Below are 25409 nucleotides of genomic sequence, written 5' to 3' on the forward strand. Positions count from 1 at the left end.
ATTTTATTTTAAATAGCTATTTCTTTTGTTTTGTTTTGTTTTTTTCTTTTGTTTTTTTTGCGACAGAATCCCACCATACAGCTCAATCTGACCTCAGACTTGCCATCCTCCCTTCTCAGCCTATGGAGTGCTGAGATTATGAAAATGTGCCACCACACCAGCCCTTTTCTGAGACAGCATCTCACTGAGCTGCTAAACCACCAGAAGAGGCTAGAACTTGCATTTCTCCTGCCTTAGGCTCCAACCTCCTCACACCCACTCCATCACAGCCCTGGCTCAGGAGCTGGGATTACAGGAGTAGAACACTGTGCCTGCCGGGCGAAGTGGCATACGCCTGTAATCCCAGCACTCAGGAGGCTGAGGCAAGATCGTTGCAAGTTTGAGACTAGCCTGGGCTACAAAGTGAGCTCAAGGCCAGCCTGAACTCCACAGCGAGACCCTGTCTCAAAAAGACCAAAAAAAAAACAAAAAACAAAAAACACTGTGCCCGACACCTGAAGGTAATTGTTTTTTGGGGGTTTTTCCCTTTGCGGGGGTGTTGTGTTACTAGGCTCTCTTTTACTTTTTATTTTGGGTTGTTTGTTTTTTGAGACAGGGTCTCACTATATAATATAGGCTGGCCTCCAACTCAGGGTGGTCCTTCTGCCTCGGCCTCCTGAGTGCCAGGATTACAAGCATGCACTATCATGCCCTGCTTTTTTTTTTTTTTTTGCCTTTTTTGAGACAGGGTCTCGCTATGCAGTTCAGGCTGGCCATGAATTCACTCTGTAGCCCAGGCTGGTCTCGAACTCAGAACAATCCTCCTACCTCAGCCTCCCGAATGCTGGGATTACCAGCGTGCGCCACCACACCTGGCTTATTTTTTATTTTGAAACAGGGTCCAAGTTGCTAAGTTGTCAAGGCTGGGTTCAAACTTTTTGACCATCCTGCCTCTGTCTCCCAAGAAGTAATTTCACAAGATATTTTTAGTACACTTGCATTTTCACTACAACCCTCCACACAAAGTCAGGTGTGGAATTTTCCACTTGTAGTATCATGCCACCACTCAAGAAAGTTTTGGATTTTGGAGCATGTCAGGTTTTGGTTTTAGGGTTAGGGATGCTCACACTAAAATGGAAAATGGAGCCTAAAAACCTTTCATATCTTACCTCCTTCCTCCTTGACTTCTTCACTAGGCTCTCCTGGAAAGGGCTTCTTTATGATAGGACGATCACTTCTATCTTCTTGGGTTTCTAGTCCAGGTCTGAGGACAACTTTCTTCCCTCTCCTTGAAGCAGTAGCCTGGAGTTTTCCTTTACTGATGTGTACGTTAGGAGAGTGGGAAGACTCCAAGGAAGTTAGGGTGATGCCCTGAGAAATGGCCTCATCGACACCTTCTAAACTTGGTAAATTTGTTTCCTGGGTGAGTATCCTAGAACTCAAAGATGGCGCCTCCACACCAGGCTGATTTCCTGCATTCTGCACAGACTGAACTTCAACTCCAACTGCTCTACCCTGACTTGGGCCCCAGGACAGTGGTACTGACCCCAAGTCAGTGACCTGGTCAGATTCTGGTTTAAAAGCTGACTCTTGTTCTAAGTTGTCTTCCTCCTGGCTGCTCCTATCCTGGGAGTTCTCTGTCACTGTAGTTCTTCTCTTCTTACAGGGCAACATTTTTAAAGTCCCACTTTTGTTCCATCCTAAAAGGATAAAAGCAAGTTCTGATTACCTTCATGTTAATTAACAGTAATAACATTTACTCAATTATCTTTTCATTTTCATTCATGTCTAATCATGAATATTCTACCCCAAATGCACACTATTCCTTCAGGTCGAAAATGAGAAATGATTAGAATGAGTTCAAATCTCAACTCTACTACTGATTAGTACATTATATCTGCCAAGTGACTTAACCTCTCTAAACTTATTTCTTCAACTGTTAAAATAAAAAAAAAGGTAATTGTTCTTACCTCATAGAGTTGTTATACATATTAAATAGTAAGCTGTTTTCAGTTACTAAATCAGGAAACTAAAAATCAGAGAAGGAAAACAGCCTGATGCTGAAAGCTAAGTGTGAAGTCAAACTGTCTGGATTTGTTTCCCAAGTCATCTCTCCATTCGTATGACATTCCTAAGTTACTTAACCTGAATCTGCTTCTGCAGCTATAAAATGAAATATTTTAATATATGTGCTGCCGAAGCAAGCACAACATAAAATGAAATAAAAACAGCACCTACATCATTAGATAGTAGGCGATTAATAAGTATTTGCTGTTGGTGTTTTCATAAACAGGTACTTTCGTTAAAAGCAAAGTGGCTTTTTGGTTTTTTTTTTGTTTTTGTTTTTGTTTTTTTGTCTTTTTGAGGCAGGGTCTCGCTATGCAGTTCAGGCTGGCCTTGAAATCACCTCATAGACCAGGCTGGTCTCGAACTTGCAACGATCCTCTGCCTCAGCCTCCTAAGTGCTGGGATTACAAGCGTGCTCCACCACGCCCAGCAAAGTGGCTACTTTAGAAGATTGGCTACTTTAACAGATTTTGTGTTAAAACAAGAGAAGGAGATTTTACTGTTCTCTGTATTACTTGTGGACTCTTGGCTTAATTTGTAGTTATCACATTTTTAAAGGCAGCACTGACCTAATCTGGAGGGCATCTTTTATGTTCTTAGGGGAACTGTCTGCAAACCACTTTTACAGTAAAGTACTTACTTTTCTAAGTATCTGTACTTGTCTGTCTCCCTCCTCCAAAACTATGAACTTGTTGAGATAAAGGAGTCCTTCAACTGGTACCATTAGTATCCAGCAGTATCTAGGTACTGCAGATACCTATCGTAGGTTTCTTGAATAATAAAGGGGACTTAAACTGGATAGAATCTGGAACAAGCATTAAGTACTACTTGGGAACTGGCTGTAGCTTTCTAAGAAAACATTATTCTCATAAATAGGTCCAAGAGGGGTTGGGGATATAGTTCAGCAGCACAAGTGCCTGCCTGGCAAGTGCAAGGTCCTAAGTTCGATTCCCGGTACCAATCAATCAATCAATCAACAGGTCCAAGAAGAGAATAAGCTGCCTGGTGTTTCAGTGAGTTCTCCATCACTGGCAATGTTTAAGCCAAGTCTGAATGCCCAGGTAACAGGGTGGACTAAGGGAAGACTCGTTGATTCCTGCGAGGGAGGGTGGTGAGTGGGTACGGAGGGAGTATGAATAATCTAGGCGACTCCTTTATTCCACAGGTGAGTTACTCAAGTCCAGAAAAGATAAAGGGAAGAAAGTAAAAAGCTAAGAAAGCTACTATTCAAAAATCAGCAGGGTTCAGGAATCGACTGCAGGCACCTCAAACATAGCAGTAGCTCTGAAGAGTCCGCTCCTTTGGGAACTTCAGTCGGTCCAACATTAGGGGAATGAATGCCAACCTGGAGGCAGCCCCAGTGCTGCCTCTTCCTCAGAAAACATTTTAAAAATGGGTCCTAACTGTGCCTTCCACCTCTACACGGAAAGCCGGCCCAAGTCCCCAGCACGAATTAAACACTGTGCACCCCTAACTCCCGGCACGCAGCTCGCACCCACCCTCAGAGCAGAGCCCCTCATTCTGAGCACGCTCTGCCCAGTGTCCCGGGTCCATCCTTGCCTCTTCCCGCCCACCACACACGACACAGTACACTCACAAGCCGGCCTGATCCCGCGGAAACTCGGTTTCAGCAACAGCGGAAGTCAGACAACGGCAGCGACTGACGTGCGCATCCCCGAAGCGCGGTGCGCGGCCACGGACGGCGTCAAAGAGCATGCGCCAAACGCTAGGAGCCATCTTATTTAGGGCCAAATGAAGCCACGGCGCTATCGCGTCATTTCCTGGCAGAAAAAAAAAAAAAGTAAAGGCATCAATTCACTTTCCCTACCGGTGGAGAGCTATCTTACTAAAAAGTGGGGACTGAGATTCAGTGCTTTGTTTGACAAGTAATTATTCTCTCCGAGAGACATGTGAAACATAAGTAGAAAAAGAGAATTCATAAAATTTCAGAAAGGAATCTCTAGGTTACAAATAGTGCAGGTTCCCGATTAAAATTGAGGCGGATTTGGAATTCAACTACAGCAATTTTTCATATCTATGTAATAGTTTGCATTTCACAAAATACTTTCTTCTATTAGGTGGTCTGGTCTCCACAATAAACCCTGTGGTCCAGTGGATATTATGTATTTCATTTTCCTCTTTGCAGAGGACACAGTTCTGCCTCAGCTGGGTAGGTGATTTCACAAAGCTACATGGTTGTCAAGGGGAATCGTCAATCTGGATTTTAGGTAACTGTAAGGCATTGACCCAGAGCTCAGAAAAATGCCTGGGGCTGGGGCGTAGTCAATGTTCAATAACTCCACGCTTTCTTGAAGGAATGAATGACTCGGGGGATCATGTTCTTTCCACTTTTCTAGAAGGGCATAAAAGCTGGAAAAATTCATTCGGCTCCCTCATTTTACAAGTGAGCCACCAACAAATATTTCTGCTGCACTGAACTGATCTGGCTGTAAACCGAATCCGACAGGATAAAAGTATCTACAGCCAAAATGAAGGGTGAAATAATGGCTACAATTGCCAGTAGTAGTCTGACCATCCTAAAACATATCAACTCTTCCAAACTCCAAGGAAGATTCCCAGAAGTTTAGAGTTTTATCTGAGCTCTCCTCTGGACCTGAGGAATACACAGATTTTTTGATTTGCCCCCATCCCCTCTCCTAAACAGCTTTAAGCACTCGAAGCTCATGGAAGAGGAATGTTCAACACTGATTAACTTTGGTTTTTTCATTAGTCTTTTATTTTTACAAAAAAAAAAAATTTTTTTTTTTTTTTGAGACAGGATCTCGCTGTGTAGTTCAGGCTTCACTTGAGCTCACTATGTAGCTCAGAATGGCTTTGAATTCACAGCGATCCTCCTTGTCTCAGCTTCCCAAATGCTGGGATTAGAGGTGTGCGCCACCACGCTCGGCTAATCTTTTATTTTTAAACCGCTTCGATTCACATCATCTGTTATACGTGTACAATTAAATGATTTTTAGTACATTTTCAGAGTTGTGCAACCATCCCCGAGATTAGTTTTTATTCAAAGCTTCGAAATGTAAGAAAGTTTCCATAATTACCTTTAGTGGTCTCAGAAATGTGTAACATTGGTAGTGTAGAATTTTCTTTCCCAAAAGCCAGAGGACCTAGAACCACAGGATCTATAAAAGCACATGTGATGTTTATCTACAGTAGTCTCTTCTTCCCAAGGACCCACAATCCGTTAGTGGGCGGGGCCTCATTCTCGCGACAGCGAGGGGGCGGGAAGTGTCCCCTCTGATAGCTTCCGGAAAGGGGCCGGACCTGTCTTCCGGAACCTTTCGGCAGAGGCGGAGTCTTTTGCCGAAGACCGTTCGGAAAAAGGCGGAGCCTGTCTCGCATCAGGACCAGTCTGACTGCACCTGCATCCTGAGCTCAGAGCGTCCCTGGAGCATCTTAAGAGGAGTGCGCAGCTGGCAACCAGGGACTGGACCGTCGCAAGAGACGTCTGCAAGATACCTTCCCCCACCCAGACCTAGAGATCTAAAGCTGCAGCCTCGGTACTGGCGGGGGGTTCCCAGAGTTACCTGACCGTTGCATTTAATAGCAACAGCCTCTGATTACGACATGGCTGAGATCACCAACATCCGACCTTCCTTTGGTAAGTAGAGTGGGGCAAACAGAGCTCGCCGTGGTCACACCATTGCAAAGCAAAGGGCACCGCAGTGAGCAGGGGTGACGACAAGGAGGGGGGCCCTTCAGAGTGCTAGGCCCGCCGGAATCGGACCTATGGTGGTGGGTAGCAGGCGGTGGACAGCGCCCGCATTTGAGTTGTGGGCTGCAGGGACTGGCAAAGCCAGGGAAGTCCAGGATGCTGAACCTTGTGCGGTGCACTGTCAGCGCTGCTGGAGGTGAGGAATGGCGAGCATGCGGAGGACGGGAACCCCTCCTTCTGGGGGAGGAGAGGGGGGGTAGGTCGAGCCCTCCCCCTCGGGGCACGCAGGGCGGTGCCCTTTCCTCCCCCTCCCCTGCTAAGGGCTGCGGGGGAGGGAGGTGCACCGGGGGGGGGGGATGGGGCACCAAGATGGCAGCTTCGAGACTGTAGGCTGCGTGGCTGGCAGCCAGGGGAGGCGGCGGCCTCTGAGGAAAGAGGGGTGCGGGGGTGGAGAGCCAAAGGGAAACCACTCCCAAAGCTGGTCAGCTGGATGCTGGAGCTAAGAGGAAACGTGAGGCCTGCGAGCTCCGTTCTGCATCGTAATGGTGGGGTCCGTCGGATGCTACCAAATGGCGCTTGGCGCTGCTGGGCTAGGGGATGACGTGATGTCTATTTCTGGGCCTCCTGGCAGCGCCTAGGCTCTCCTTCCGGGGCCTTTGTTCCCTGTTTCCTTGGGCTGCCTTTTTAAAACGGGGGACTCACCCGCGCTGGTGCTGGGGGGTAGGGGGCGGGGCGGGGGAGGCCAGCCCCGGGGAGGCCGCTTTGTGTACCAGAGAAAGCATTACGTCACCCCTGAGCGGCTGCTCCCCGACCCACCCTAGGAGCTCCGGGATCAGTTTTAACCCTCCTTGGGGCAGAAAGTGGAGTAGAAAATAGGGAAGAAGATAAGAAAAACAAGCTCGAGATGCAAGATTTTTTTTTCCTCTTTGGGAATTGCTCCAGAATCTACTATAGAGAGCAAACTTTTTAAACTGTGCTCCCTGGTCAAATAAATTAATTAAGTTAAATTGGCCTCCCTCTTCCTCTTGGCTACTACAGTTCAGGTTGGGGGAAGTGAATGGGAGTTGCTGTCAGCCTAAGAACTTTCATGTTTCTTAAGGGATTCTGTCCCTCAGACAATCCAGAAGGTTTGAGTATTGGATTCCAGTATTGAGGGTGAGGAAAATGGCTTTTCTTTTTTCCTCCTCTGTAAGAGATACACTGAAATGAGCAGAGCCCTGTGTGCTCTCCGTATAAGAAAGGAGCTGTCTTTTCAGGGAAACAATCCAGACAGCACATCTTCACATCCATTAACTATGTTCCCACTTATTCCCAAGGCTCATTCTTGACTGTCTTTCTCCGTTTCACCTATTGCATCTCTATTTTTTGAGTTCTAAGTTTGCAAAATTGAAATCCCTTTTGTGATCACATGAGCAACCCATGATTCTCTTAGATTTCTTCTTATGCCCTCTTTCCAACAGCTTCCGTTCTCTAAGTACAGTTCCCGAGTCCTTGGGAAAGTAGATTATATAAAACATAATATAGTGATTTTTTAAAGAGGGAACATTAGTGGAAAAAGGGGAAAATGTTATCCTTTTATTTACATTTTATTTAATCCTAACAAATAACTCTTGGTGTAGGTATAATTACTTCTATTCATCAGATGAGGAAACTGAAGCCAAAGGAGATAAAATAAGTTGGCCAAAGCCAAATGAACTAGTAAGGGCAGCAGGAGGATTTGAACCAATGTCTGGTTGATGCCATGTTCATCTTGGTCCACTATATTACACTGGCCTATTTGACAGCGGAAGGGTACCTTTAGGAAAGGAAAGGGCCAGTGATCAGTCTGATTACAGGCTGAAAGAGCTGGGCATAGCCAATATCCTGTGGGTCTCTGGACCATTAGAGGATTTCCTCCATAGAGAACTGCTGCTTCTGACTTTTCCATATCTCATATTGCTTCATTTCACATATTCTAGCACTTAGTCGATACACCAAGCCAACACCTCATTGTCTATGATCATGAAATACAAAAGAAGTGAGCAGCCCAGGCCACTTCAATTTACAACTGCTTTGAAACATTCACTTTGGCCGTTATGTCCAGTTTCCTTTTCCCACCAAGTTTTTGATGAAAGCAAGGCTTTGAGTTTAAATATCTCTAATTCTTCTAGTTCACTGCTTTGGGTGTTGAGGACAGAGGTAAAAGATAACAAATACTTAACATTAAGAAAGTAGGGCAGAGCCGGACATGGTAGTGAATGCCTGTAATCCCAGGATTTGGGAGGCTGAGGCGGGAGAATCACTGAGTTCAAGGCCAGCCAGGGGCTACATAAGCAATGGCCAACTTGACTACACAGGGAGATCCTGACTGAAGAAAAAAAAGTAGTGAAAAAATGAGGGAAAAGGTGAGGGAGAGCATCTGGACAATCCACAAATCCATTCATTTGTTTCCCTTCTTTTCCTTCTCCATCCTTTTGAATGATGAGAATCTTTCCTTGTCTTTCTTTTCCACCCTACCTCCATTTTCTCAAAGAAAAAAAAATTAACGCAAGCCACAGTGAGCTCCCTCGTGATCACTGAATGAACCAATGGTAGAGCTTTAAGATTTTCCTCTCAAATCATCGTCAAAAAGATAATTTTCATGGCAGCTCCCTGCTTTCCTCTTCTCATAAATACAATCAGTGTTCAGTTTCACTAAGCAATAGAAAGAAATTTACAGGAAAGACCCTGACTGGGGAGTAGAGAGCCACTTCTTCAGACAGTGGCCATTCTAATTGATAAATGAATCCAGTTATTCAAACAAATGCCTGTTAGATGTAAGAGACTAAGGAACTCAAAGATGAACAGAATGTTGTTTGTGCCTGCCCTCAAGGAACTTACCTCCAAGTCTGCCTCCCTTTTTTAAAAACCTCTCCCTAAAAGCACTTATTTCAGGCCAGGGATACAGCTCAGTGGCACAGTGCCTGCCTGGCATTCGGAAGGTCATGAGTTTGATTCCCGGTACCAAAAAAAAAAAAAAAAAAAAAAAAAAAGCACTTATTTATTTAATTTATTACTGTGAGAATGAACTCTTCCTACTCTTCAGTATGGACATGGATATAGTCAGGTTGATTTATTTTGTTACAAATGGCTTTACTCCTTACCTATAATATTTAAAAATGTAACCCCTGATTTTTATTAGTTCCTACATTTCATAGAATCATGGAGACAGAATTTCAAAGATAGCTACGCTAGTCTCTTTGAAAAAAATCCCTTTTAGAACATGCCTGATCAATCACGACTCAACTTCCCCATTTGAAAATGTTGTAATGTGCTCGTGTCAGCAGCACACATACTGAAAATTTTGTGCTGGAGAATTACCACCTTAAGAAGCAATCTGGGCTACTGTGAGGCAGTTCTAATAATAATTTGACTCACTGAGTCAAAACCTGTCTTCCTGTAACCTCTGCACATTGCTGTATGTCCTACGTTCCAAAGTAACATCAAATCAAATTCTTTTCCATAGAAATGCCTAAAATAATTATAATTAAAGATAATTATTATTCCTAGACACCCCTCAGCTTGAGTTTCAATTTTTCATTTGATATGGTTATCAGTTTTTTACGGTTTTTTTGTTTTTTTGAGACAGGGTCTCACTGTGCAGTTCAGGCTGGTCTTGAACTCACTTTGTAGCCCAGGCCCCAGGCTGGCCTCAAACTTGCAGCAGTCCTCCTGCCTCAGCCTCCTGAGTGCTGAGATTACAGGCATATGCCACCACGCCTAGCTCGGTCATCAGATTTTTTTTTTACTTTTGTAATTATCCATAATGTAAAGTGTGGACTCTTATCCAGCAGACCAGAATTTATATCCCATTACTGCCATTTGCTACTATGTAGCTAGGGATATTAATGGTCCTATTCAATGAGTTCTTGGATTGAGACATAAAAAGCTCTGGCACAGTGCTTGGTAGGGACATAATAAATGCACACAAAAAATAGCAGTTTTCTTATTGTCAGTGCTGTACAGAATAGTTATGTTGTGACCAGTGCTGATGAAGCTGTTTATACCTTGTGAGATACGAATATCATGCTTGGGGGCTTTGGAGCTGTGTTTTGAGACCGGGTCTTACTATGTAGTTCAAGTTGGCTTTGAACTCTGTAGCCTAGGCTGGCCTGGAACTCTCAGTGATCTTCCTGCCTCAGCCTCCCAGAGTGCTGGGATTACAGGCATGCTTCACCATGGCCAGCCTATGGAGGCTGTTTTGAATTTACTATCTCACTTGTTCACTGAGCACTTACCATGCATCACATGGTTCTAGGACTTAGCAGGAAACCAAACAGACAACATCACTATTCTTACTAAGTTTACCTGGTGAGGGAAGACAGATAAATAGACATATGTCAGGATAATAAGCATTATGAAGAAAATTAAAACAGGGTGATGGAGATATTATTTCACTTGGGACAGACAAGAAATACTTCTCTGATAAGATGAGCTTTGAGAAAAGGCCTAAAAGAAATGAGACCTGCAATAAATTCAAGTGCCTGGTAGTAGTATGTTCTAGGAAGAATCTGGAATATTCTGGAATTACATTCATTTTCCTAGTTCACTTTACTTTCCCAGTCTTGTCCTAAAAAATACTATAGGCCTTTTCCTGACCTTTAAGGCCCAAACCCAATTTGGCTCCAATGAACTGGTTTGGGGGTAAAGGGAATAAGCCTAAATATCTAAGGCAGAGCCTTGTCTTTTCCCATAAAGGAAGAGAAGAAGATCTATTTCTCTTTAGTTATTTGTTCATCCACCGAATGTATATTAAGTGGCTGCTGTGTGTTTTAAGGGCTTCAAATATAGCAATGAACAAAACAGATAAAAAGCCCTCTCCTCATAAGGCCTACATTCTAGGGAAGACAAACCCTAAGTAGTAAAATTATGGGTAGTGTGTTTATTTATTCTTACATATGTGTGTATTATATTTTTATATGTTGTACCTGGTGCATGAGAAATAATGACAAAGCATATGAAGAAAAACTAAACAGAGCTCAGAAGAGTGGGTGGAGAAGGTTGCACCTTCAAATAATGGGTGTAGCGCAGTGATAGAGTACAAGGTATTTGGTTTGATCCTTAGCAGCAGGGTACATAGTAGGTAGTATGGTAGACAGACAGGTAGGTAGACAGACAGACAGACAGACCTACTGGAGGAAGGTGACATTTGAGCAAAGTACTGGCACTTTTCACAGTCCTGTTTTTTCCTGTTTAAAATACTTATGTTTTAAATAATTGGAAAGTAAAACTTTGGAACATATTTAAAAGTATGCAGACCTAGAGTTTTTCTTTTAATCACCCATCCACTGTTAGCACCCTTGGTCACCCTACCAAGACCATCCTCATGCAATTCCGCATCCTTTCACCCAACTAGTAAGTCAGTTGACACAGGCCCTTTATCTGCACAGTGGGTGCTGGATGCTATGAAAACCAGACATAGCTGATACCCACAGAGTAAGCAGGTTCCCGTGGAAAAAGGTGACCTTACAACATTACAGAGCAGCTTTATGGGAAGCACAAATCAATATGTACCAACTAAGTCTAGAAGCGCTGAGAGAAGGTCAAGAAAGACTAAGGAACCGGGGACAGTCAGAGAAGGGCTGGTGAAGAAGCTGAATGCTTCATCTAGGTCTGGCAGGAAGGGGAAGGTGTGGGTTGGATGGAGAGGGTGGTAAGAGAATCAGTCTCTAAGAGGGAGGAAACTCTAAAGCCCAGAGGAATGCGCTCTGCTCTGGAGGTCAGGTTGCAGATCCACCTGGCTCCAGCACAGGCACTGGGCAGGGCGGCTCTGGACAGGGGTTGAAGCCACTGTCTTGATACATCTCTGGTCTCTGCCTTCAGATGTGTCCCCAGTGGTGGCTGGCCTCATCGGGGCCTCTGTGCTGGTGGTTTGTGTTTCGGTGACTGTCTTTGTCTGGACGTGCTGCCACCAGCAGGCAGAGAAGAAGCACAAGACCCCACCATACAAGTTTATTCACATGCTTAAAGGCATCAGCATATACCCAGAGACCCTCAGCAACAGGAAGAAAATCATCAAAGTGCGGAGAGACAAAGACGGCTCTGGGAGGGAAGGTGGCCGCGGGAACCTGTTGGTGGATGCAGCAGAGGCTGGTCTGCTAAGCCGAGACAAGGGCCCGAGGGGGCCCAGCTCCGGATCTTGTATAGACCAGTTACCCATCAAAACAGACTATGGGGAAGAACTGAGGAGCCCCATTACGAGCCTGACCCCAGGGGAAAGCAAAACCACCTCTCCATCATCTCCAGAGGAAGATGTCATGCTGGGATCCCTCACCTTCTCAGTGGACTATAATTTCCCAAAAAAAGCTCTGGTGGTGACAATCCAGGAGGCCCACGGGCTGCCAGTGATGGATGACCAGACCCAGGGCTCTGACCCCTATATCAAAATGACCATCCTACCCGACAAGCGGCATCGGGTGAAGACCAGAGTGCTGCGGAAAACCCTAGACCCTGTGTTTGATGAGACCTTCACCTTCTATGGCATCCCGTATAGCCAGCTGCAGGACCTGGTGCTACACTTCCTTGTCCTCAGCTTCGATCGCTTCTCTCGAGATGACGTCATCGGGGAAGTCATGGTGCCATTGGCTGGGGTGGACCCCAGCACAGGCAAGGTCCAGCTGACCAGGGACATCATCAAGAGAAACATCCAGGTGAGAAGGAAGAGTGTGCTGGGAGGGACAGTGGGTTGGGGAAGATAAAATCTCACGGAAACCAGGCGGAGGAAGGACGAGTGCAAGGAGGGGCTGTGATGAGGTTCTTGGCTACCAAGGATAAGCAGTGGTCAAAGCAAGACAGAGAACCTGGCAGATTAGTTCTTATAAGAAACTTCCAGAAGAGAGAAGGGGAGACCACCTTGAAAGTTCCACTTAGTGGCTGGCCTCCTGATGCTGTGTCCAGTTTGCCTGGGATGCCCTGCCCCACTAGTGAGAGACCCTTCATGAAGGAGATGGGGGCTAAGTTATTCTCCAAAATGATGTGTGATCTTCCTCCAATGAACTTAGTTCTTACTGCTGAGAAACTAAAACAAATAGCGCAGGGGCTGGGGATTTAGCTCAGCGGCACAGCGCCTGCCTGGCAAGCACAAGGTCATGAGTTTGATTCCCGGTACCAGAAAAAAACCAAAAAAATTTAAAAATTAAAAAAATAAAATAAAATAAATAGCATTAATTTTGTCCTCAGCCTCCTTTTCCCAACCCAAACCTAGGGGTAAAGAGTATCACGTGTATGTCTTCTGATAAATATTTTATAAGCACAATTTAATGACTTGCTTCACCCTTCAGCGTCCAAACCTGTGCCACAGACATCTCGCCTCTCTCCACTCTTCCTCTCCCCCGTTTGCACTAGAAGTGAGAATGCTCCACTCCGCCTCTTCTCCCTCTTTCCCCACCGGGCCAACATCAGCTTTTGAGTTCATTTCAGAAGGACAAGAAGTGTAGTTCATTCACTTCTTCCTCCTTGGGGAGACAGAGTAGTGTTGTGGTTAAGCACTTAGGTCTGGAACTGGTCTGCCTCATTCAGTTTTGGCTTACCGTTTCCTAGCTGTGTGACAGTGGGTGAGTTTCTCAGCCCCTCTAAGCTTCTATTTTCTCAGCTGCTAGCGTTGCCTTCCTTACAGGGTCATGAGGCTCAAGCAGGATAATATACCAGGCATAGTGCTGTCCTTGAAGAGCTTTCACTTTATTGAAAAGAAAGACAAACATTTTTGGCAATTATCATTTAGAGGGTATGGTAGGTGCTATAAAAGTTCTTGAAATTTTGAACATAGAATTTTATTCCTTTTTGAGGATATAACTTAAGTGGTTAATAGCAAGACCTTTGAAGTCAGTCCAGATTCTGCTGGCTAAATGACCTTGGGAAAGCTGTTCAACATTTCTAAGTCTCAGTTTCTCACAGGAATAAAGCAAAATGGGTGAATTTGCATACTCCTTAGCACACAATAAGTATTTAATAAGTTGTGACCATTACTTTTTTTTTGTACCAGGAATCGAACTCAGGACCTTGCACTTGCCAGGCAGGCACGTGCCACTGAGTTATATCCACAGCTGCCATTGCTTTTTCTGTTTGTCTTTTTGAGACAGGGTCTTACTATGCAGTTCAGGCTGGCTTTGAGCTCACTTTATAGCTCAGGCTGGCCTTGAACTCTCAACAATCCTCCTACCTCAGACTCCCAAGTGCTGGGATTACAGGCATGTGCTACCATGCTTGGCTGCCATTACTATTATTGTGTCTTTTTTTGAGACAGGGTCTTGCTATGTAGTTTAAACTGGCCCTGAGCTCATTGTGTAGTCCAAGTTGGCCTTGAACTTGCAGTGCCTCAGCCTCCTGAGTGCTGGGATTACAGGTGTGCACCACTATATCCAGCTATACTTATTGTTAATAACATTTGATCCCTGGAAGGTATACATGGTTTTACATTTATATGTTGGACATGGTAAAGGAAGATAAGGGAAGCCTGGATCAGTGGAGAAAAAGGTTCAGAAAGGGTAGCAAGGCTACTAAAAACAACTACACCTACAAAGAGCCCTGCCCACAGCTTCCCCCCTCCCCGCCTCCGCCGTTTTGGTGGTCTTCGGATTGAATTCCAGGGCATTGATACATCTCCAGCTTTTTTTTTTTTTTTTTTTTTTTGGTCTTTTTGAACAGGGTCTCGCCAGTTCATGCTGGCCTTGAGCTCACTTTGTAGCCCAGGCTGGTCTCAAACTTGCAACAATCCTCCTGCCTCAGCCTCCCAAGTGCTGGGATTACAGGCTTGCGCCACCTTTTTTTTAAATTTTGAGACAGGTCTCACTGAGTCCCTGAGCTGCTCAGGCTGGGCTCAAACTTTCGATCCTCCTATCTCAGCCTCCTCTCAGAGTGCTGGGATTACAGGCCTGCGCTACCATACCTGGCCATATATTTCTCTCTTGTTGCCTTTTTAGACTCAGAAGGGAGATAGGAGACTCAGAACTGAGCTAAAGAGGATCCTAGACTAGCACAGGTGGAGCATTCAGTGTGTACTCCAGAAAGTTTGCCCACCAAGGAAGGGCACTGTACCAGTCTGAGGAGTGGAGTGGCAGGAAGCACACCCTCTGGGCATGTGTTCTTGCTTCTTTGCTATGTAGTAGGCACTGTCCCACTGCAGCCAGCCCAGTCATGCCCCAAAACTGCTACTGCTACTTGCTATGCTCTCACAGGGGCTAGGGTAGTCTAGGACTCTTGGAGAATATTAGAGGCTCGTAGTCAGAGCATAGAGAAGGTGCTGGGTTAATGCCACAATACAAGGAGGTGGCCTCTGAGCTTAGAGTCTGAAGAAGCGTCTTGTTTCACCCCTTCTCTGCCTTCTCTCCACCCAGCTCTCTTCCTCAAAGCCCTGCCGCCCGCTTCCCTCGTTCCTTTACGGTGGCTCCAGTGTTCCACTCACTGCCTCTGCCTGTCTCGCAGTATCATTTCCAACACCTTCTCCCCTACTGCCCCAGTCTGGTAAAGCCACTGACCAGCTGTACTACTGCAGACAGCTCATGCCCTTGCAGCCCTTGCCTAGGTGTGGAGGGTAGCTGTGTGCCAGGTTGCAGCTGGTAGAGACTGCCAAGAAAAGGGACTGATTTGGGCTGGAAATAAAACAGCCTCAAATACAGGGCCCCAGACAGAGCACAGACAGTTTGCTAAACTGCCAGGGGCTCTTGGCAAGAGCCAAGTTTCTTTCCACTTTGTTAACTCCTTTCAGAAGTAATAAGCCCGGCTAGGATACTTAAGCGGTCTAAACCCTCAGAGAGGCCCCAGACAGACTGCAGAGCCTTCCAGCCTCCCAGGCTTCCTAATCCATTTCTCTTCCCACGCTGGCGGGCAGGACTGTCCCATGTGAGCCACGCCTGGCATTCCTAGTAACGCACCGCAGCCCTTGCACTTCAGCCTCTAAATGTCTATTCCAAATTCTCCACATTGCAGCAAAGAATCTGCCCTTTCTGGGTCCCCCCCTCAGAGGCCACCAGCGAGAGCCGCTCTGAACTATCTCATGCTGCCTGGTTCATGCAAGGCAGCCCCTTAGCATGGGTCCAGTGATCTTCCTGCAGGGTCCAGGGGGAAACTGGTAGTTACATTTCTATATAGTCCCCACCCCTAACTACACTTCTGATACCAGAAAATTAACCTCTTGTCCCAGTATTACTACAGTGTGGGCCATCCATAAAAGCACAAGACTACTCTTTTTTGCTGTTGTTATTACCCAGACCGGCCTTGAACTCATGGCAATCCTTCTGCCTCAGCCTCCTGAGTGCTGGGACTACAGGTGTGTGTCCCCACACCCAGCTCCTGACCACTTATTACTTTTGGGGTTTTTTTTGACAGGGGGGTTGTACTAGGAGTCGAACTTGCAACCTTGCGCTTGCCAGGCAGGCACGGTGCCTGCTGAGCTACATCCCCCACCCCGAGACTACTCATTTCTGACTCTGTCCTTTCTACTGCCTAACTTTGGGCAAATAAATAGTCAGCCTCTCTGGGCCTTAGGTTCCGTCTAGACTGGGTCGTGAAAGATAATGGGGTCACTTTAGGAGCACACTTTTATCTCTTGTAAATGTATAGAAAGGCATAAGAGGCATAAAAAACCTTCAGCCAAGTTACTTGTCCATGCCTGTGGTTCCAGGTACTTGGAGAGACTGAGGCAGGAGAACTGCTTCAGCCCAGGAGTTCAAGACCAGACTAGGCAACATAATGAAATATCTCTCCCACGCTTTCCAGCTAAAAAAAACAAACCTTTTATTGTTCATGAAAGAAGTATCAGCAGTATCAACTAAAACGCCCAACTTCTCTGAGCTGCATGTTGGGACTTTTTCTTTTAGTTAGAGTCTTGTTATGTAGTACAGGATGGCCTCAAACTCTTGATTCTCCTGCCTCAGCCTCCTGAATGCTGGGATTACAGGCACGGGCCATCACATGTGATAGAACTAATTTCTTTTAAGAGATAGCTTTGTTGTCTAATATTTTACTCAGATGATAATTAAGTGAATTTATACTCCTGTAATCCACAGAGAGAAGGGAGGTTGGCTGGGAATATAGCTCAGCGGCATAAGTGCTTGCCTGGCAAGCCTGAGGTCATGAGTTTGATTCCCGGTACCAAAAAAAAAAAAAGAGAGAAGGGAGATAGTACAGAGGGGACAGTGGCAGCGGGGGGAGGGAGGCAGTGACTGACAAAGTGGATAATAGCATTGTTAAGCTGATCCTAGTTTTTTAGGTCATGTTGATGATATGGGACATTGGTCATGGGAATGAGAGGAGTCTTAACATCTCAGATTTAAAAGGACCTTAGAGGTCATCCAGTCTAGCCAGCAGGACTGAAAGGGAAAAGGAAAAAGGGATGCCCATTTTCCAGGAGCAAAAGACAGTTGTTACATCTGTGTTTTAGGGGGCGGGGAAAGGGATGTGGCTGAAGACTAAGGTTCTGTTTCTTTCACTTTCTCCAAGTTGTCCTTTAGGGTGGGAATGGCCCTCAGACTTGTGGCCCCACGAAAGGTTTACTGAGGGTGCGGGTCCCACCTAGTATAGACACCCGTGACTTCAAAAGCAGTCTGACACTAACCCTAGGGAACAGACATCCTCGCCTGTCCCTCCTTCCTCCGAATGCATTCTTTAGAAGCAGCTGCTTGTCCCCTGGGCCCCCGCTCTGTGAGACGCCCTTTCTCGCCCTCACCTTTCTGCTTGCCCGCCCCCAACAGGGTCTTTGCTCACTAGGCCCAAGGCTGGGAAACAGCCTCACTCCTAGCCCTCAAAGGAACCATTGACAGTGCCACTTGTCATGGGAATTGGGTGGGAAGAGAAGAGGCTGGGGAGTGAGGGGCCACCAGGAAACTCTGGTCTCACTGCCAAACGGGTGGCACTCAGGGGATGTCATGGCTACAGCTGAGCAGGATGGGCATTCCGCCCACCTAAGATGGCTGGAAGTGAAGGAGGAGCTCACAACAGTTGCTTGTGGAGTGATTTTAGGTGAGGAAACAATTAAAAGAGTAAATAGAAGTTGTCTGCTTTCCCAAAGAACTAGAGAAGGGGAATGGAGATTTTTGATTAGGACAATTAGCTATAATGGATGATTTCAAAAACTGTTTTAAACTAGTCAAGAAATATGAGTTATAATTGTTGGTGGGGGCAGTACTAGGGATTGTACCTAGGACTTTGCCCATACTAGACCAGCACTCTATCACTTTTTAAAATTTTATTTTAAGCCAGGATCTCCCTAAATTGCCAAGGCTGACCTCAAACTTATGTTCTTCCTCTCTCAGCCTCCTGAGTAGGTGAGATTACAGGCATTAGGACACGTAGACCTAATTATAAACTCACAATGAATGTCATATTTATAAATAAAACTGAATGCGTGAGATCCTGGGTTCAATCCCCAGTACCCTCACCATAAACTTCCTTTTAGATTTAAATTTCCCTTGTACTCCCAACCTAGCCTTCCATATATAAAGTTAGAATTATATTCAAAGACTGCATATTTAGTACTTACTGTAGTCAAAGATGGCTCCAGAGCTAGACATCAAATCTATTGACGTTTCATCATGCTTGCAAATAACAAAGGGCCAAGCTAAGCCAAAAGTTCTCTCTAGATTAGCGCTATCCAACAGTAATAGAACTGTTCCGTTTTGTCACTGCCTGTGTGGTAGATATTAGCTGCATGTGACTACTGAGCAATTGAAATGTGGCGAGCTAGTGTGACTGAGGAACGAAAGTTTTGATTTCATGTAATTTTAATGAATTTAAATTAACATTTAAATAAATAAATGTAGCCAGTAGCTCCTGTATTGGACAGCTCAGTTCTAAATGCTTGGGAAGGCATTTGATTTTCTCTGACACAAGGGATTACTGTCCATTTGGTTGTAGTAAGAGTGAGTTTATGTTCTCTGATCACATTCTGAGTAATGGCAAAAGGAAACAGCCCAGAAGTATATTGGTTGGCAGGGGCAACCAGCCTGCGATGCTGAACTGGCAGAGGGTAATTCCCACGGATACAGTCTGGAGCTCACAATAGCTAAGGGTAAGGACAAAATGTGGGGCTACAATCTAGCAGAGAAAAAACATTTTCTCCATACTGTGGATTGAACCCAGGGCCTTCACACTGAGCTAAACCCCCAGCCCTTTGTATTTTTTTATTTTGAAACAAAGCCTAAGTTGCCTGGGTGAGGCTGGAATGTACAGTCCTCCTGATAGGCGGTAGAATGCCTGCCTATCATGGGTAAGGGCCTGGGTTTAAGCCCCAGTGCCACAAGAAAAACTAAAAGCCAAACTTAAGCTTTACTCATGTTCTGTGCCCCGTGAAAGGCCTTCACTTATGCTCCTGATATGTAATATAGATTTAAGAAAATTTTAAAACCATTTGAAATACTATCACAGTTTCATTTCTTGAGATGACTTACAACTCATAATTAAGCCATGCTTGGTAGCACACGCCTGTAATCCCAGCACTCAGGAGGCTGAGGCAGGAGGATCAGTGCGCGTTCGAGGCCAGCCTGGGCTACAAAGTGAGCTCAAGGCCAGTATGAACAGCATAGTGAGACCCTGTCTCAAAAAGACCAAAAAAACAAACAAACCAACAAAAAACTTATAATCAAAGCACAAAATACTACTGTAGGGCTGTGTCCTGCCTTTCAGTGCTGAGCCACCCAACCTACTTACTGGGGTGGCCCCTTCCTGCCCCAGCCCTGCCTGGGCAGGTCGTGCGCTAGTCTGGGAGCTTCTTAAGGGAGGGCTCCCCATCCGCCACCTTTTCAGTCCTGAACTCTAGCAGAGGGCCCGGCGCTGAAGTGTGTCAGTCGTTCATGTAGGGTGTGACATGTGGAAGGCTGGGGATGGGTACTGTCTACCCTGTGCTCTGTGAGAAGAATTCCTGGATTGGTGACATCTCCTTGGGACTTTGAAAACACAGACAATGAAGTTTGATCGCAAAGGGATGATATTGTCCCAAATGTAATTTATTGTGCTGTAAATTCCTCAAACCTCACTTCTTGCTGTCTCTGGTCCCAGCCTTACCTCCATTCTCTAAGAAATTGTCCTGTCTTTCTTCCATGTCCCTTCCAGTTCCCATCCAAATGGCTACACAGCAGTAAAAAATCCTGCCACTTCCTCCTGCTGCACCTCTCGCCCTGTGCCCTTGTGCCCCCTCCTCTGCAAGAGCCCTGGGTGCACGCCCCACATTGCTTCCTTAGCCTTCTACAGCTACCTCTGTGTGTGTGTGTGTGTGTGTGTGTGGTACTCGGGATTGGATTTAGGGCTTTCACACCAACCTACATCCCCAGGCTGGGTTTGAACTTGTGATCATCCTGTCTCAGCGTCCCAGAGTGATGCGATTACAGGTGTGGGCCACCAGCCTGGCTTGCAGCTGCCTCTTTACTTTAGTCTTTCTTGCCTTTTGATCATTCTCCAGTTTTATCTAAAGTGGTAATGATTTTCATAAAATGGTAATGACTTTGGCACTGTGATACTTACAGACCACCCTTGCCTAGGTGCTACAGCCTCTGCCATCTTGCTGGAGTTGTCCCACACCTCCACCGCCCGGGTCCCCGACCAGCCCTTGCTGTCACGCACACTCACCCCCCACCATCCTCTCTGTACCAGCTGTTCCTGTCACTTCGCCTGACATGATCTCTCTGCTCAGGACCTCGTTGTCTCTTCCCCTGCATTACCTCAGCCCAGACAGCAGCCAGTAAAGGCTTCCCTTCGTTTCCCAGCAAAGCCTGCCTCCATCGCCACTGGGCACCCAGAGGACCTATGCAGGCTGCTAAATTCTCTCAAGTATATGTTTATTTATAGTTCTGTCTTTTCTACTGCATCATAAGTTCCTGGAGAGTGAGAACTGAGTCCTGTCAGGACCTGGCATGCAGTAAGCATTCAAATGTTGTTAAAAATGTTCTTCAAGGGGTAGAGGCATGGTGGTGCATGCCTGTAATCCCAGCACTAGGGCGGCTGAGGCAGGAGGATCACCCAGCCTGGGCAATTTAGTGACTTAGCGAGATATGTCAAAATTTAAAAAGATAAAAATGAAAAGGGCTGGGGACATAGCTCAGTATGAAGGCCCTGGGTCAAGCCCCAGTAACACATACACACACACACACACAAATAAGACAATATTATGTACTGGGTACTGTTGGTGGTTCACAAATTTGAGCCTATTTAATCTTCCCAAGAGTCCTACGAAGTAGATGAAATTTTTGATCCCTTTTTTACAGATGAGAAATCTGAAGTACAGCACAGAGATGTTGAATAACTTGCCCAAGGTCATTAATGAGAAAGAGCAGTCAGGATTTGAGTCAAGGCTTCACAGTCCCTGCTCAGAACTGTCGGCTAAGCTGCCTGTCTCTGCTGACTGTTTTACTTAATATCAGGGTATGGTGGCGCTTCCTTGCCCTCTCTCCTGTGACTCCTCCTCCAGGGCTTGCCCACCTCCAGACTGCCCATGCCTCACACACCCTTTCTCCCTTGCAGAAGTGCATTAGCAGAGGGGAGCTCCAGGTGTCTCTGTCCTATCAGCCTGTGGCACAGAGAATGACAGTGGTGGTCCTCAAAGCCAGACACTTGCCGAAGATGGACATCACCGGTCTTTCAGGTAGCAGCTATTTACTCCAACCTGTCCCTCCCTGTCCGAGCCATCCAGATCCCTGTCCTGGAGCCAGACATATCCCCAAGTTTCAAAACCCCGGCCTGTTTCACTGTCTATCCCTTCTTCCTTCTGTGTAGATTTTCTTCCTGACATCTACACACAGACATCAGCCAAGAGATTTCCCTAGCTGGGGAGGTGCTTTGGGGGAGAAATTGAGGTGCTCCCACTGGGCCAGGCATCCTGTGTGGCAAGCATGCGAGGTGCCAGGCACTTGCCCCGGGCGAGCGTCCCCAGAAAGACTGTACACACAGTCATCCCCAGATGCTGTCAGAGAACACCGCCTGGTGTCACACAGCCGCTTCAGCCCTAACGGTGGGATTGCTCGGTTCACTTCCTGCTTAGTTTCTGGGGCTCCCTATCCAGGCAGACAGCACGTAGTCTGTGCACACTGACTGTGTAGTCGCTGAAGATCACAAGGGGTGGCACCAAGGATATTAGCAGCAGAGTCCCCTCCTGCCTAGCATAAAGCCACCATTATACAGAAGAGAACTGTGTCATAGGCCTGTGTCTCTTCTTGTTATCTCCTTGGGGGCCCCAGATCCTTATGTCAAGGTGAACGTCTACTATGGCAGAAAGCGCATCGCCAAGAAGAAGACCCACGTCAAGAAGTGCACTTTGAACCCCGTCTTCAACGAGTCTTTCATCTACGACATCCCCACCGACCTCCTGCCTGATATCAGCATTGAGTTCCTCGTCATCGACTTCGATCGCACCACCAAGAATGAGGTGGTGGGGAGGCTGATCCTGGGAGCTCACAGCGTCACAGCCAGTGGTGCAGAGCACTGGAGAGAGGTCTGTGAGAGTCCCCGCAAGCCTGTATCCAAGTGGCACAGTCTGAGCGAGTACTAATCCTGTTCTCGCCTCTAAGCCTGGAGCCAGGCCGGGGAGGGATGTGGCAGGGAGAGATGACAGGGAAGCGGACTCAAAAACCTCACTTTAGTTGTAGAAGAAAATTTCTTACAAAATGAACCCCACAGAGAACACCCCACATGACCACAGCTGCAGATCAGTTCTTAGTGGTGATTTTTTTTTTTCTCCTTTGCAAGGCACTAGAAATTCTTTCGTTTTTTAAATGGGGGGGAAAAAGAGAGGGGAAGACCCCACAAGTCTATATATAACAATGTAACCTTATACTTGCATGTCTAATACAAACTGAAGAAATTAGCCTATCTGCCAGTATCAAGTTGCAGATTTTAATCCATGAAAATTGTGTTTTGTGCCGAGTTGTATTTGCTGATTACCTGAAATTGGCATCTTTTCATTGGGCTTCTCTGGAGAGTTACTCCCACTCCCTACCTCTGCAGAAGAAAATTTTGCTCTTGTAAAATCTCATGTTTTCATCATCTTTTCTCCCACCTCACGTATCTCTGTGCTTTGACTGAGTTCAAGGCCCAGGGATCCATGTAAGCCAAGAAACAAAGGTAAGGTGATACAGCAGGGCTTACAGGAGAAAACATGACCAGAAGTGAGGTATTTTTGCTGTGAGCGCTGCTGCTGTGAAGGGGCAGTGGGCAGTTATGCTTAGCTGATAACCCTCCCCCCCAGTGAAGCACATAGAAGGTATCGGGTTTATCAGGTAAAACGTGGATCTACAAAACTACCTGACTGCTCTACAAAGAGCTTTGGAGACTTTACATTCAGCTGCAGAATTGAACCAATGGACACGAGCAGCTGAGCCCAAAGGTTATTTGCAGGTACGAGGACAAGGAGAGGAGCAAGGAAGTGACTGCCACCCTCCTTCGCAGCTCCCTCCTGTCGTGACACCTATTTCTAAGTTAATCTGTTGGTAGTCCTCGGAGGTTTGAAGGGTTACATTCGCCTTTGGTTGCCCAGAAATGCGGACTATGGGGAGTCTTCTCCAGTGACTTAGATGGTCTAATGAGGTTAGTTTCGTTTCCGAAGGGAAAAGGCCCTCAGGTGTTATTCTTTCTCCTTGAATTTTCAGGAATACAGATGTTTAAACAAATAACCATGTGACTAACTGGATTGTAAAGATAAAGTTTCCCTCAAAATAAATTGCATAGTTCTTGGGACTTTAGTCTCACAATATGGAAAGGATGGGACATCCAGAGTTGAGTCCTCCTTCTGCTGCTGGGCAGTACAGGTTGAGCGCTTCAGTCTTAGACTGCAGTGAGAATCCAGGTCTCTTTTTCCTAGCACAGCCACGTCCCCATGCGGAGACTGTGTGGCAGGGACTTCAGTAACAGTGGGTGAGCTTGGGTGAGCAGTGCATAGCTTTGACAGCCTGAAGAGGAACTTAGTCAGATAAGCAGCAGCTTGATCCAGGGCCTGAAAGATGAGATTGTAGTGTCCACTTCCACACAAGATCATTGCTTTCTACCTTGCTCCTGAGAAGGGAGTAGAAAAGCTGAGTCTCCATGGAGAGGGTGGTGACATTGCCTTTGGTGTCCCCTGAGCTTTTGTGGATTTAAATCCAATCTGCCCCCCCCCACATCCTTTGCTTTGGTTTTGTTTTAACCCAGATTTTTGACAACGCAGAACAGTTCTGTGCAGGCACAAAGCCCCTTCTCTGTCCTTGCCCCTGTCCACCCCTCCCCCCTCAGATCCAATTCTATCTCATCACCAGTTGGGGCCACACCACTAATCTCTGTCCTCTAACCCGTGGAATGTAAATACTGTATCATACGTAGAAGAAAATAATTTTTGTTTTCTAAAAATGCATTTTGAGATAGTTGAAATGTAAATCTGGCAGGAGCATTCTGAAGCCCCATTAGGAAAAAATTTAAATGGTTCCTCTTCATCGCCTTAATGTCTAAAGATCAGAAACCGCTGAGCAACCCGCTTTTGTTTCCTTCCCAGAAACAATGCAGAGCGATAGGTGGAGATAGTCTGGTCTTTCCCTGCAGTGTGTGCCTCTGTAGCTCCTCCTGCCATAAGCCTGGGGAGACAGCCTTGCCCACCCCTGATTCCCATCTCCTGGTAGCTTTACTCCTTGCATCCTTTGGGTCTGTGGAGCAGTGGGTGATGAGGTGATAGGGGCGGAATCGGCCGCTCCGTAGGCTGGGAGCTGCCTCCGTGCCTTTACCAGGAAAAGGCAAAGAGGTGGCCAGTGTAGGATTCCTCCCTCCAGCCTCAGGCCTGATCCATCCTGCCCTGGAGTATGCTGTCCCAAAGTTTCTTAGCTGACTTTGGCTTTCATATTTGTTCTTTGCAGAGAGAACTGATAAGGGTCGAGGCAGAGCACCTCTTCCCAAGAGTCAGTTGACAGACAAGAGAGTCACGTCCTAGCGTTTGCACAAGGCGCTCGTAGTCAGGAATAGGTTAGGCAATGGTCACGTCCAATTTTCCAAAAGCTAATCCTTCTCTGTGGGCATCTTGCTCCCTTTGGGAAGACAAGAGTTTTTCTTAATAAAAAACGTCTCTTGATGAGTTCTTCCTTCCTTCAGTTCCCGGTGGAGCACAGCCAAGATGCACCTGTTCCCCAACGGTGCTCTAGGTAGGAAACCACATAGAACTGCTCTGTGGGACGGGGGTGGCTTGCGAAGGAGAGGAAAATGCAAGTCCCTTTTCTCGGAAGGCTCTCACGATGGCCATGACAGTGACATTGCCCTCGCCATGATCCTTCTCCAAAGTGGTCGTCTTTCTTTACCTTGTGTCTTCTCTTGTAAAAATGAAACTCAAAGATAAACATGTCAAATTAAAAAAAAAAAAAAACCACGAAAAAGCTAACATGAATTGTGTGAAATTGCATAATGCTGTAACGCTAACCTACAATATGTAATGCTATCTTGTATGTTGAATTTGTTAATGCACCACACGAGTGCAAAATAAAGACTGATTCACATTAACTAGGTAGAGCGATGTCAGCTTGATTCTCTCAGAAGCTGGATGACCACAGAGGAAGTTCGCACTCAGATATCCAAAGGATGGAGAGCGTGTTTTCCAAACAGTGGCCCCAAGACCGCCTGATTTGGAATCATCTGGGGTGTTTCAAAGTAATTGGGAGGGGCTGGGGATTTAGCTCAGCGGCAAAAGCGCCTGCCTGGCATGCACAAGGTCGTGAGTTCGGTTCCCGGTACCGGAGAAAAA

At 46.2% G+C, this 25409-nt stretch overlaps 2 protein-coding genes across 7 annotated transcripts in view; one reads left to right on the forward strand and one right to left on the reverse strand.

Moving 5' to 3' along the window:
- Positions 1 to 5263, reverse strand: part of Gon4l (gon-4-like (C. elegans)) — a 64413-nt gene extending 59150 nt beyond the window's left edge. For 2 of the 3 annotated variants that reach the window (XM_013508237.1, XM_005411606.2), the window contains exons 1-3: positions 5106 to 5263; positions 3644 to 3827; positions 1149 to 1679 (exon numbers count right to left, since the gene is read on the reverse strand). In XM_013508237.1, coding sequence (XP_013363691.1) covers positions 1149 to 1653 — 505 coding nt within the window. In that variant the 5' untranslated portion in view covers positions 1654 to 1679; positions 3644 to 3827; positions 5106 to 5263. The remainder of the gene's footprint in view (positions 1 to 1148; positions 1680 to 3643; positions 3828 to 5105) is intronic. The other variant, XM_005411607.2, reaches the window with a different exon arrangement.
- Positions 5264 to 5368: 105 nt separating this feature from the next.
- Syt11 (synaptotagmin XI) lies at positions 5369 to 25175 on the forward strand. 4 transcript variants are annotated; one of them, XM_013508240.1, is made up of 4 exons: positions 5369 to 5665; positions 11561 to 12387; positions 21185 to 21305; positions 21898 to 25175. In XM_013508240.1, the coding sequence occupies exons 1-4, from the start codon at positions 5632 to 5634 to the stop codon at positions 22206 to 22208; spliced, it is 1293 nt and encodes a 430-aa protein (XP_013363694.1). In that variant the 5' UTR covers positions 5369 to 5631; the 3' UTR covers positions 22209 to 25175. The 4 variants fall into 4 exon arrangements, with proteins under 4 accessions (XP_013363694.1, XP_005411674.1, XP_013363693.1 ...); XM_005411617.2 differs by having other exon boundaries at positions 5370 to 5665; positions 21185 to 21308; XM_013508239.1 differs by lacking the exon at positions 5369 to 5665 and adding an exon at positions 5696 to 5915.
- Positions 25176 to 25409: the final 234 nt, after the last annotated feature.

Source organism: Chinchilla lanigera, unplaced genomic scaffold (assembly GCF_000276665.1).
Source record: "Chinchilla lanigera isolate Chin_1 unplaced genomic scaffold, ChiLan1.0 scaffold00144, whole genome shotgun sequence".
NCBI classification, from domain to species: Eukaryota; Metazoa; Chordata; class Mammalia; order Rodentia; family Chinchillidae; genus Chinchilla; species Chinchilla lanigera.

What these genes read in the sequence shown, in the direction of transcription:
- Syt11 (XM_013508238.1), top strand. Translation starts at nt 5,876, where the DNA reads ATGCTGAACCTTGTGCGGTGCACTGTCAGCGCTGCTGGAG. An exon ending in CACTGTCAGCGCTGCTGGAG is followed by an intron (nt 5,916 to 11,560) that starts GTGAGGAATGGC and finishes CTCTGCCTTCAG; the next exon opens with ATGTGTCCCCAGTGGTGGCT. An exon ending in TCATCAAGAGAAACATCCAG is followed by an intron (nt 12,388 to 21,184) that starts GTGAGAAGGAAG and finishes TCTCCCTTGCAG; the next exon opens with AAGTGCATTAGCAGAGGGGA.